This window comes from Perca flavescens, chromosome 24 (assembly GCF_004354835.1).
Source record: "Perca flavescens isolate YP-PL-M2 chromosome 24, PFLA_1.0, whole genome shotgun sequence".
In the NCBI taxonomy this organism is placed as follows: domain Eukaryota; kingdom Metazoa; phylum Chordata; class Actinopteri; order Perciformes; family Percidae; genus Perca; species Perca flavescens.
This window is the reverse complement of record NC_041354.1, coordinates 16900747-16914195: the sequence shown is the minus strand read 5'-3', so window position 1 is coordinate 16914195 and position 13449 is coordinate 16900747. Positions and strand designations below refer to the sequence as shown.

The 13449-nt window shown below is 38.2% G+C and overlaps 1 protein-coding gene across 2 annotated transcripts in view; it reads left to right on the top strand.

Moving 5' to 3' along the window:
* The first annotated feature begins 7103 nt into the window (after positions 1-7103).
* The window catches only part of LOC114551096 (kinesin heavy chain), a 39997-nt gene continuing 33651 nt past the window's right edge, over positions 7104-13449 (top strand). Inside the window, exons 1-3 of one of the 2 annotated variants that reach the window (XM_028572182.1) lie at positions 7804-7905; positions 10043-10134; positions 12526-12613. In XM_028572182.1, the coding sequence (XP_028427983.1) occupies positions 10069-10134; positions 12526-12613 (154 nt within the window). In that variant the 5' untranslated portion in view covers positions 7804-7905; positions 10043-10068. Of the gene's footprint in view, positions 7230-7803; positions 7906-10042; positions 10135-12525; positions 12614-13449 lie in introns of those variants that run through there. The other variant, XM_028572181.1, reaches the window with a different exon arrangement.

Below are 13449 nucleotides of genomic sequence, written 5' to 3'. Positions count from 1 at the left end.
ATAATAGGTCACTCTCAGCTTTGCGTCAAAGAGAAAACTCCTCCGCTCCCTGACAGGAAACACCTTGCTAGGCTAACGTCCCTATGCTACCTCCCTCACCTCTCCCTTTTTTTAAACTAAAGACAGCTTTCAACCCTGACACAGAGAGACAAGTCTCTTCTCTGAGACTGCGGGTTCTAAATTGTGCTTAAACATGACACACAAAATGAAAACATGAACCCAATGTGTATTGAATAAACTCCCATATTGATACATGATTAACAGTGAATCTTGCTAAACATAAGTTACTCAGAAAGAAGTGAATATACGTGTGGGCCCTATAAAATATCAGGTGGTCACATTTGTTTTATTTTATTTAAAATGAGAGTGTACTTTTTCCCCACCGCACAATAGAATGCCTTCTATCGAGATGTTGATCCATACAGATTTTTGTTTGATACTTGAGAAGTTTTGCTTGGACTTCAAGGCACAAACGTTATTCCACGTCACCAGTCTCAGGATCCAAAGAGTCTGGATAGTTCAACGCAGCGCTTTTCGCAATTAAAATGTTTAAAAAAAAAAAAAAAAAAAAACTTAAAAAAAAGCGATTAAAGGCATTGAAAGCTTTGGAAAAAGCATCAAACAAGGCACTAACAATTTTTTTTAAATGACAAAAAAAAAAAAAAAAAAAAAAGTAAAACATTTTGAAAAATGTGTCGAAAAAAGTGTTGAATTTTCAAACAACACAAGGGTTGAGCAGACGCTGGATGCAACATGAAATCACTTCTGAGTGTCTTTGGGTGGATTTTTCCTTCAACTACGACCGAGAATCACAGGCTGCATTGATGATATGTCATTAGGTTGTTGTGATTATGTTTGTTATGTTTGTACAGTGATATCCCCCCAAATGACTGTAGTCAACTATAGCTTAAGGTAGAGTAAACCAAGCTCAGAGTCTAGATTATCAAAAGGAACACTAACTTGGTTCGTTTCAAGAGCAGTGAAAGCATTTCTCGCGTTTAGTGGCCTTGTGGTTATTTTGTTTTTGCTTATTGATGTAAATTATTTATGTACAGTACTCCATATTTATTTTAAGCTTTACAAATATGCTAGATGGCAATAATACTACCGAGAGTTGAGAACTCAAGCCTTATATGTGTATATCTATGTTTTTGTTGTTTTCCCCGACAGTGAATAGATCATGTGTTCCGAGTCCATTACAAAGGTCATGTTCCCTTTTTTTTTATTATTATTATTTAAGAAGTAACACTCTTTTACAGTGAGGCCTTTCTGCCTTTATCTACTTGTTTTTGTTCCAGATTGTGTCATGGATTTCTTAGTTACAGGAAGAAAACGTGACAACGTCTGCCTCCAAGACCATACTATTTATGAATATGCACATCTAAAAAAATAAAATAAAAAGACAGACAGTGTTTATGTTGGTAATAAATGCAGTTTGTACTCTACTAGCTACTATAAGTTTGATTTGCCGCAAAGTAAAACAACTGAATCACTTGATCAGTCTTAAAGGACCACGCCGACTTATTGGGACTTTGTCTTATTCCCTGTATCCCCCAGAGTTAGATAAGTCCATACATACCCATGTATGGACTCCTCTAACTCTGGGGGATACGGTGGATAAGACAAAGTCCCAATAAGTGGGCGTGTTCCTTTTAAAAGCCAACAGTTATGCACAGTATTTGGGATCTCTGGATCAACACACACACACACTCACAAACAGCTGCTTGTCCAGATCAAAAACCATCCAACAACTGAAATCACTACAGAACTGTTAGTGCAATATACCAATCAACAGCTTCGAAACACACGGCATCTCTGACTGTTTGAAACCGTTTGGTTTTGTTGGTATCCACCTTTTTCCCACATGTCCTAACCCTAAGAGCCACCAAGTAGTCATTTATTTTAGCTTCACCTTTACATGTACACACAACTAACTCCCAGGCTCAAAATCTCCATTTAATTAGATTTCACATCAAAGTATCTGAAGCACACAAGGAACCCCCGACTATTACAAATGTTTCGAATGATAACCGTTAAAAAAAACCAAATAGTACACTACTTTGTAAAGAGCTCCTTTCTCGCTCCGTAAAACATGAGAAACACTACTATTAAAAAAACATCCACAACTTTTGGATGTGCGCACACGTTTTCTAACCCCAGACGACTGTAATTTGTGGCGAGGAATCCCACATTATCTTCTTTTGGTTTTATAATATTCCCTAAATATCCTAAATGAGGAGCCTCAAAAGTCAGACTATGACTTCCAAGCCAAGTAAACAATTTCAACATGTCTTATTGTCTTAACGCGCACACGCTTTTAAGGAACCTTGAACTTAAGTTAAGTACTGTATTTTGTAATGAGATCGCTCATGTATCTCAGAACATTTCTTGCATTCTTTGTCGTGTGCACACTGGACAAAAACTAGAGGACATTTTGAAGAAGCCCTTCATTTGTAGCAACAAAAGGCTAACAACTTTAAAAAAAAAATTAAATAAATATCGGTATTAAAGACAAATATTAGGTATTGTTATCAGCTTCTAAATACACGTGGGTGCATCCTTTCGTCCAGCCTCTTTCCAAGAGATTTCAAGTTTATAAGTTATGTGTTTAAAATGTCTACCTAAAAAAAAACCTGTTGAAAATATCCATTTTCTTCAAAAATGTCCCTATTTTTGTTCTCCAGTGTGAGCAGGACATCCAGAGTTGAGTTTTTTACTGTAATCTGTGGCAAGGAAATGTGACGTTGGGTGTCGAGAACACAGCTCTTTTCGGTAAAGTTCATTCTGCCTCTCCCCTCCTCCCTCCCCCCCTCCTCCGTTTTTTTGTGCAATGACATGCAGGAACCCGGTCTCATGTTGGGAACCCATGTGTTATGGATCTGTTATATCAATTTCATGTTATTTGTGGTCAAGAGTTCAAAGCATTTTTGTGTTTGAGATGGTCTGTGCAGTCTATTTTTTTTCTCCTTCTACCTGTGTGTGTGTGTGTGTGTGTGTGTGTGTGTGTGTGTGTGTGTGTGTGTGTGTGTGGGGGGGTTGTGTGTGTGTGCGTGCGGTTGTGTGTTGAGGTGTGATTTTTCTTTTTCTTCCTGGTGTTTTAATTTCTGCTCTTTGAATCGCATTTCCCTCTTCCACCCTTTTCAGTGTCAGTATTTTTTTTTTCAACTTGTAATTAAGTATATATTTTCTCACTAATATATACTTTACAAAAAATAGACTTGCGTGAAGTATGATGTGCACTTGATTTTGCTCTCATTTGTTTTAATTTCTTTTTTTTGCATTAATGTGGGCTAGGGATAGTTTGTCAGTCCATTATTTTGAGATTGTTTGGACTTTTTTTTTAATGGTTTGATGTAAGCAGCATTTTTTTTGTAAATATTGTGAAACATTACAGGTCATGCAGTGATGTAACATTTTGAACAATGTTGCACAGATGTTTAAGATATTAAAAAAACATGGTCACTCTTACTTGAATAATCTGGCGTGTAACGTGTATTTATGTTTCCTGTTTCTTCATAGTTCCAAACGCTGGTTTATTGCACATTGTTTTCTTAAAATGGGGGTGCTTGTACCCCTAGGGGTACTTTGGAGGAATGCAGGGGTATGTGAGATATTTAGCAAAATGCTAATTTAACAATATGTCATACATAATTCATAAAATAATGATACTATAATGAATGAATTAATGGATGGATTCCAAACATGTGAAATGTTTATCAGTTGCAGACTTTCTACCTCTTTATATACACTTTTCTACCAACAATTTGATATTTTTGTATACGTTTTTGTGATAATTTTATAAGTTTTTGTAGCTTTTTTAAGGTATGGTCACTTTTTCAACCTATTCTTGCCTTAGTTCCTCATTTTTTTTTTTTTTTTTTTAAAGAAATTGTCGCTTTTTCAAGTTTTTAGTTTTTTTTAATTTGTCACTTTTTTGTGGCATTTTAGGCCTTTATTTGATAGAACAGGGTAGAGAGAGAGACTTGCACCAAAGGGCCACAGATCGAAATCAAACCTGCGGCTGCTGCATCAAGGACTAAGCCTCTGTACATGGGGCCGCATACTCTACCAGGTGAGCTATCCAGGCGCCCCTAATTTGTTGTCACTTTTTGTTGACCTATTGTCTTCCTTGCCGTCTTTCTTCTAGTTTCTAGTTGTTGTTTAGTAAATCTATTGTTCCTCTTTATATAAACCTTTGATTTGCACTTGGCTTAAAAACCCAATTCAAAGGGTAACATATTGAAAAAAGTTTGAGAACCACTGGTTTACTGAGCACAGTTAAAAAAAAAAATCCAGGCTCGTTTTAGAGCCAGTGTTTGTTGCTGCACACTGCTCTCTAGTGGGCCTATAAGAGTCATTCCACATGCTCCACCTGGGACGATCAAAGAATCAAAAGATGAGCTCATGGTTGGACATGCAGGGTTTCCCCCGCCATTATGAGTTTTAGGCGCATGCAGCACCCGAGCACTTTTGGGAGGCACCTAAGCCGAATGAATACTCAATGACTTGATTAAATGACTCGGAGCTATTGATTGTTGTTGGTCTCCATTGGACGTCTTTAGCAGGTTTAGTCTTTAATGAAGTCTACAGTAATGTACATTGTGCTTTTTAACCAAATCACCCCCAATTATCATAACTGGGCTTTTTTTTTTTTATGTTTTGACATTTTTGCTACTTTTTTAAATGTAATTTGAGGTTTTGTCACCTTTTTATTAGGTTTTCTCGACGATTTTTTTAATTTATTTAATATTTCATGTTTTTGTCTCTTTTCTCAATCCATGCAGACATGTCCTGGGACCTCCCTAGATAGTTAGTTGGAGATCTCAATCTCCTCCCCCCCACATCGACAAATCTAGCCATTATTTCCATTTCCACCTGTAATACTTTACAAAAAAAAATCATTTCAGCATCGACATAAGTGCCAAAAGTAAAAAAGTTCTCATTATGCAGAATGTCCCATTTCAGAATAATATAACTTTATATTATTGGAATATAAATAGGCTTTATGTAAGCTAGGGGTGTCCCCGACTAAGGATTTACACATTCGAATCAGAATTGACGAATCTTTCTATAGTCGAATCGTGTGTGTGTGTGTGTGTGTGTGTGTGTGTGTGTGTGTGTGTGTGTGTGTGTGTGTGTGTGTGTGTGTGTGTGTGTGTGTGTGTGTGTGTGTGTGTGTGTGTGTGTGTGTGTGTGTGTGTGTGTGTGTGTGTGTGTGTGTGTGTGAGAGAATGGGTTGGGAGGGGCACGACACTAGTCAGCAGGAGGGTAACATGTAAACCGCAGGCGCGTATGGACGCGTATTTCGCATCCGCCGCATGCATAACCGTCTATATTTTGGGAACTGTGTATCCTGGCTCAAGTGTGCGCATTAATTCTTTATAACCTTCACCGTCCACAACATTCACTGGCCTCATTGTGAAGCGAAATAAACTCTGCAATTTTGTCCGGGATTTCTCTTTTCCTTTTCTCGGGCAATGGCGGTCTCAAATCTAGCTTTCTTTGAGTTAGTTTTGGCGCAGCTCCGGTACTACTACTGCTACTAATACTACTACTACTACTACTACTACTGCTACTACTACTAGATGAAGTGCTGTCGTCAGTCTGATACTGTGGGTGGATCTAGAAAAAAGACTAACATATTTTAAGTCCCAACATATGATATTGCTATTCGTAAATTAAAAGCGCCATTATATATGAAAAAGTGAAACGTCTTTATTGGTAATAAACTTACCCGTTTTAAATGGAAAGCCATGTTTGTTGTTGACGAGTGGTAGGACATGAGCTGTTGGCACAACTTGCATTTTACTTTTTTTGGATCATCTTTTACCATTTGAAAGTGCATCCACACTTTAGATTTTCTTTTTCCAGACATTGTTAAGTAACGTTAATCTCCTCGTCTGATGCTCCTCGTCTGTCGCGGATCAGGGAAAGTGAAACTTAAATCTTTCACAGCGGTGGATTTACACACACAAACACACGTAAAAAATATTTATTGAACTTTTCCTTCTTTCTTTTCGTTTTTTTTTTTTTACAGCATTATCATAATTAAAGGCTGTATATAACTTAATATAACCGTACAAAACCAGTAGTTCTGTGTGAAATTAGACATTGAGCACCCCCATATTGCCAAAATGGTATGATCCTCGTTTCATAATAACACCCGCGAAGATCCGACTGTGAGAGTGGTGGTCGAATCCATATACTGTCTATGGTCGAATCAGGCTCCGCATATCGATGCATCGAATCTTCGACTATTCGGGGTCACCCCTAATGTAAGCATTACTTTAATGTAAAACGTTGAGCTTTAATAATACATAATTTATTAGTTTTATTTATTTTTTTAATAATCTGAATCGGCAAAATGTGAAGATTTCTACTCGTTGGGGTTAAAAATAAATATGTATTTAGGTTTTTGTGTGTCTGCGCGTGCATACGAGCATTTCAGCGATGGTGGTGCTGATGCAGGGCGCGGGCGCGCGCCACGGCACCGCGCCTGGAGCGCGCTTTCATTGCAAGTCAGGAGGACTCTGCGGCTGTCTCTGCGCATCCTCTTCCCCCCTGCACACCGGGCAGCGAACTCCGAGACGTCCGAGTTCTAGGAAACAAACGCATATTGGTCCTTTTATTTATTTTTGTCACCGCTGCAGAGGGAGGGAGGGAGGTCTGCACACCGACCTCTGGGCTCCTTTACCGGGACGCAGCGCTGCGGTTGATCCGGTTTTGGTCATGGCGCAGCCGAGGAAACCCGGACACATTCGGCTTGGATGAAGGACGCGTTGCGCCTCGGATTCACCTAAAACTTCCCCCTCACTGAGGAAACCTAGGAACTCCGACCTTTTTATCCCCCCTGTAGCACGCCTTGATTTGAATGATTTAAGTCTCTGATTTGGTAGGCTAAATTCTGAACTCTCCCTTGGCCCGGGACGCAGGGATCGGCTAATCTTCAAGGCCCCGTTTTGGGCACAAACTTGCCTAAAATACACTGATCCTCTGCTGTTTTTTTCCCCAGCCCGCTGTGTGCTTGTTTGTGTGTTTGTACCCGCGGTATTTGGAGGAGGGGGGGGGGGGCGGTGTAAACAGTGCCAGCAGCAGCAGCAGCCATGATGGATGCGGCGGAGTGCGGGGTGAGGGTGATGTGCCGCTTCAGGCCCCTGAACGAGTCCGAAATAAACCGAGGGGACAAATACATCCCCAAATTCAAAGAAGACGACACGGTGGTGATAACGGCAAGTCTGTTCGCTCACTCGTAGTTGTTGGAGGTGTTGTGATGTCGTGTCTGTGTGGAGCTGGATATGCTAACACTGCAGTGTTTGAGAGGAGCAAATTAAGTCACCCTGAGTTCTGCAGGCAGGATGGAGGCGGGGGGGTGCAAGTGCGCAATAAACCTGTAGTTCTACAGACCTTTTTTCAATTATTTTTTTATTATACAATATTTCTGAATACAAATCTTATAAGCATAACACATTTGTCGCATTGATACAATTTGAAAACTGAACAGAATTGTCAGTATTACAGTGCAATATAAAGAAAAGTGCAGAAGATACAATCATGAAAGCCTGTTAGTCCTAAAGACCTATTCAATGGAATTCCATTGCTAGGCAACAGCCTGGCCCCTGGTTAACTTCATGTCATATGTCATTCACGTACACAGCAACAATGTTTATCTTTAAATCTGTGAAAAGGTTTTTATAGTGCGCGATACTCCTGTAATACGGTAGCCGAGACGGTTGCTTTCGGGCACCGTACCTGTATGGTCTGACGTCGCCCAACTTTCCTGTCAGATGAACTCACGTGACGTTACCCTTTCATTGGTCCCTATGTGTGTTCTAAATTAACCTATGTATAATATTCGTTATATAAAAGTAGATTTTCTTTTTTCATTCAGCTGAACTGTCAATTCAGGTTGGTTTGGTCGGCAATTCTACTATTAACGTTACTTTGAGTGAAGCCGAATGTTTCAGCCATTTATCCGTTAACGTTACTTTAAGCTACTACTTTTAGCTAGCGTCACTGTGTCCACGTTCGGACACTTATTGGCTAACGTTCTATCACAATATCTGTTATGATAGGAATATAAATGATCTATTAATGTTTTCAGTTAATTTAATGGTGTTAAACTAAAGTGTAAGTTGTCACCTTTCTAACGGTATATTGTTTTAACAATTTACTTAAGGTTTTACTTTATAAGAGTTGGCTAAAGTCCGCGAACACCGCTGAATTAGCCGTACGCTACCCTTGGCCATAACCGGACACCCCTATCTCCTAACTGTAAACAATGGCCGCTGCTGGGTTTTCGGAGGTATTAAGTTGCTGCAGTGCTGTCAAAACTTCCGGGATGATACTTCCGTCCTTCACAATAAAATGACAACTCTGAATTGTGCAATAAAAGCATCTTAACTTCCATTTTTAGCCTATAGCACCACCTACTGGATGTTTTGTTAAATTACCAATTCTCATTTTCGATATCTTACAACTATTGCATGAAAATAAGCAACATACATACATTTTTATATATATATATATATATATATATATATATATATATATATATATATATATATATATGCATGCAATAAAATACTATTATACTAAGATTTATAGTAAAAAAAAAGTGTTCATAATTGTTCAAAAATTATATTTAATAACAATAAAAACAGACAAAACATTTAAAATAAATAAATAAATAAATAAATAAATAAATACAAATAAATTAAACATCTGAGCACCAAAAACACCAAAATTCATTATTGTTCAGCTCATCCTCCTCCCCCTGACCGAACGTGGACACAGTGACGATAGCTAACTATTGGCTAAATATTTCAACCGTTAGCTAAATATTTCAATTGTTAGCTAGCTAAATAGCTTTAGGTACTATTTCTAATGTTACCTAAATAACAGCTAAATATTTTAAATGTTAGCTAAATATTTCAACAGTTAGCTAGCTAGCTAAATATTTCAACCGTTATCTATTTCAAATGTTAGCTTAATATTTCGACTAGGGCTGCACAATATTAACCTGACTCCGCCAGATGGATCGCTTCGCATTTGCTCGGCATAAACTGGAGCTCGCGAGATCAGGACGGTCTCACGAGGCTAGCACAATATAGCTGATGTAATAATACATAAAACTCCAGCCAGACAATGTAAACAAAGTTAGAAATGTAAATTTTAAAACAGAACTTAAAACCACAAACCACAAAAATACTGTAAGATTCATACTTCAAAAATGTAGCTAGCTAGTACTGCAGCAAGCTAGGGTGCCTGCTACCAAAAATAATTAAATATCTCTTAGCTAAACATTTAAGAATTACAAAAACAGACAAAATGCGTGTGGTGTTTACATATTTTCACAATCTAATCAAAAAGTTAAAAACAGACTAGAAAGTCTAGAAAAACAAAATTGTTTTATTAAATATTTAAAAAAGCCAATCAGGACCGTGCGCTGTCATGCATCTAAACATTTTGTGAAAAAATGCATGAAATTACAACTTTAAAGTCAAACTTTAACATTCATAAACTAAGAGAAAAAGGCCTTTTTGTGGCTCCAGTTAAACCCTGGACTTGAAAGACTTGCTGCAGGGGAATATTGATTTCTTGGTCACAACAAAAAGTTTTTAAGGTTAAGTTAGAGGTAAGGGGTCAAAGGTTATACTCACACTGACTTGCCACTTTTATACATGTGCTGGCACCTGTGTTTGTTTTCTACTTCTTGGAAGTGCAGGTGGGTGGAGCTAACAGACAACTTCACACTTTATGGCAAAAGATTTATTTAAAAAGTTCAAGATTTTCATTTCGTGCAATTCATCCCTGACCTAAACCATCTGATGCTCAAACGAGGTTACTGTATTGCACATGTATGTTACCTGAATCTCATCTTATTCAGTTAAAGAGAAACTTGTTTGAGGAGCCTGTACTAAAAAGTAGATGCAACGAAGCATCGTGAATCGGATAAAAAAAATTATTTAAATGTGTAAAGATTTCAACCAGTTGATTTAAAAATAAATAAAATGAGTCGCAATGGGTTTTTTAAACATCCTAGGCGGGCGTGACGCTTAGACCCTATCGATGTTTGATTCTGAAGTTTTGCCGGATGTCCCTCATTTTCCAACAGACAGACACGCCGACAGACAGGTAATTAACCTTGCCACAGCGTGTTAATGCAGATCTGCCGCCCTGTTCACCATGAGCAGCCCTGCTCGTCCTGCATTATTCATTCTGTTGCATTATGGGCCAGAAACACTTCTGTTCTGTCAGGACAAACTGCCTGTCACCGCCTTGTGCCATCAGTCAAACGGCAGGAACACATTAGGCCGTCCTCTCCGATACTGTCGGTGTCAGTGGTTTCTCTGCTTTAATCTCGGGGTTCAGAGAAAGTGAGAGTGCTGCCGTTGCTGCCTCCGAGTGCTGAGAGCTGCATTTCACTTTTCCCCCGGAGAGACGGAGACAGTAGTTGGACAAGGACAGGATGAATGATGGATAGTCAGACTAGAAGCTGCTGGAGCCTTAACAGCTGAGCACTTCCAACTTTAAAACCCCATACAGTGTTTTCCCTCGGTTTGTGGAAGGTGTGTGTATGGACCTTTTTCACAGCAGACATTTTGACTTGTCATAGTAGGAGAAGCACAGCTGAGATTGATAACCTTAACGATGGCTCAATTCCATCAAGTGTCCCATTAAGCTATTTCAGGGAGTCAGCATGCACAATACCAGGACGTGGAATGCAGCCATCATGAATGGTTTTGAATACACCTGGGCTTTTCCTACTATGACATGTCAACATGTCTGCCGTGAAAAAGGTCTATTAGGCGTGGGGTTTAGGCATCCTTCCTCAAGAAAATTCAATGTTTTTCAATAAAAAAAAAACATGCAATTTCCCCATAATAATTTTAATAATTCTCTTTGTGGGATTTTCTCTTTGTGGGTTTAGGCTTCTCTTGGTAGTCTGTTTGTGTCTCTTTGTGGTAGTTTTGCGTCTCTTTTTTTTTTTTTTACATCATTTTGGACCGTTATTATCACCATATCTGTGTATAAAACATTGGAAAAGCTAGAGCAGATAATGAATAAATAAATAACACTCAAAAAGCTTAAAGACAAAACTTTTCTGAAGAAGTACCTTTAAAATCATTAGATCTGAGAAAAGTCTTTAAGTTACATTCATGTGGCTGTAGGTGCTGCCCAAAACTGCTCGGAGAACCCTGCCATAGTCAGAGAAACAAGCATTATGTTCCTGAAGTTTGAGTTTATCAATATTTTCTGATCATGTCAGGATCTGGTGTGTGAAAATGCTGCACTCGTAGAACTGCTGGGTTCAAATAGCCCAACTTGGGTTATTTAACCCAGCAGGGTTGGGTTATAGCTTTGACCCAGCATGGTTGGGTTATATTTTCTACCCAAAAAATGGGTAAAAATCACTTAATTGGGTTAAAACTACCTAAAAGTGGGTTAAAAATTACAACCCACATTCTGGGTAATCTGTATTGAACTAACTTATTTTACTTCACTCAATTTCTGCATTGAAATGTATTGAAATTATGAAATAATCAAGCACATAACGTCCCGGCCATTTTTGTTGTTATAGTTACAAGCAAAATATATCCATTTAAACAAGTAAAATTGAACATTACAATTCATTTCAAAGTTATACGTATAAAGTTGTATAAAAGTTTACAAAACATTTTACATTTCACATTTTTGTGTGTGCAAATAATCACTTATTACATGACAAAAAAATAATACATGAATATGTACCTGAAGTTGGTCCTGATTGGCTCCTAAAAATATCAGTAAAATCTGAAATAAACTGCATTTTTCCCTAAAATAACAGAATAAAAAGTTCTGGCAGCTTATTACCCTGACTTTGTCCCGTAATTAAAAAATGGAAATTATGTGTAAGCTTCAGTTAAAATAGAGAAGATTTGAAAAAAAAAAAAAACTTCAAAAATGTCCAAAAAAAGCAACAAATGCTGAACTAAGAAACAAAAACATCGAAAAAAGTGTTACAAATGTTGTAGACTAGCTGCCCATACCTACCCCATGGAGCAACACCTTAAGTGGTGTTCTGGCTGACAAACCTGAGTGAACCTGGAGATAAACATATATTTTAATCAATTATTTTAACAGAATAAGATATGTTCACAGCTCCTCCACCAGGGGCAGCTCTACTGATTTTGTACCTCCTAGAGTGAAGAGTAATTTAGGTAAGGAGTCCTTTTTGTATGTAGCAACAAGCCTGGAGGGCTTGCCAGGAAATCTAAAGATGGTCAGAAGTTTAGGAGGTTTTAAGCAGGCACTTAAACATAACAAACATTTGAAAGTCAGAACTTCAATCATTTCACTTGTTTTCTTGTGTGGTCTTATGAAAATAAATCCTGACTTGATAAAAATGCAATTTTTTTTTTTTTTGCAACATAAGATCTAAAACAATTGAAGGTAAATGAAGATAAAATGTCTTCCCTAGCCAGTTTTGTTTTTGATCTCATTTGTCTGCTGTCATTAATGCGTCTTGTGTCCCTTCTGAAACAGAGTAAACCCTACGTGTTCGACCGTGTGCTGCCTCCCAACACGTCCCAGGAACAAGTGTACGACCAGTGTGCCAAACAGATAGTTAAAGGTAAGACCAAACATTATGTTCTTATACAGAAAGCTTTATTTCATCCCCGAAGGGCAGTTCAGTTTCTACAGTCCCCCAGAAACATATACACACATTCATACTGCCGGTCATCAGTGACAGAGGGAGCGCAATAAAAAGGCGTACTTGACTTTGCGAGTGATGACGTCCTGTCACCGTTCCCGTTGCTCACCCTCAAAGGGGAGAGAGAGCGGAGAGCGGATGACTGTTAGCTTGAGTTCAGTAGATCAGACGGCTCTGGAGAGTCGTGTAACTACAACTTTATGACGGTGCGCTGCTACTACGTGTATATAGCGGAAACCCTGCAAACTCAACGCCCAGCGACCAAATCTGGACCCTCACAGATTTCAATCTAGCCTGCATATCAATTTAGGGTCACGATAAATTTCGGCCCACCTAGTTTTTCTTTTCCTGAAGTTTTTGTCACTTTTGCCAAAGCTTTTGGTTCTTTTTTTCCACACGTTTTTGCCACTTTTTCTGTTGCTTTTGTAGTTGTTTATGTTGCTTTTTTTTGACCACTTTTTTCTTTGATAGCTAAGTTACTTTTTCAGGACTTTATGTCGACTAAACTGTAAGAAACTTATATGGGAAAGTGTGAGATCCAAAAGTATACAGTAAGAAAGATATTTGAAATAAGAACTGAATAAAGACGACAAAGAGAGACAAGATTAAATAATAAATAAAATTGATAAAGTGCAGAGTGCATTGCACATACATACCAAATTGCATTCGACCAGTTTTAAGTTTGTGCAAAATACATTCAAGACGGTCACTCCGCATTCAGCAACTTAATTGCAGAGGGAATGAACGATGTGGAG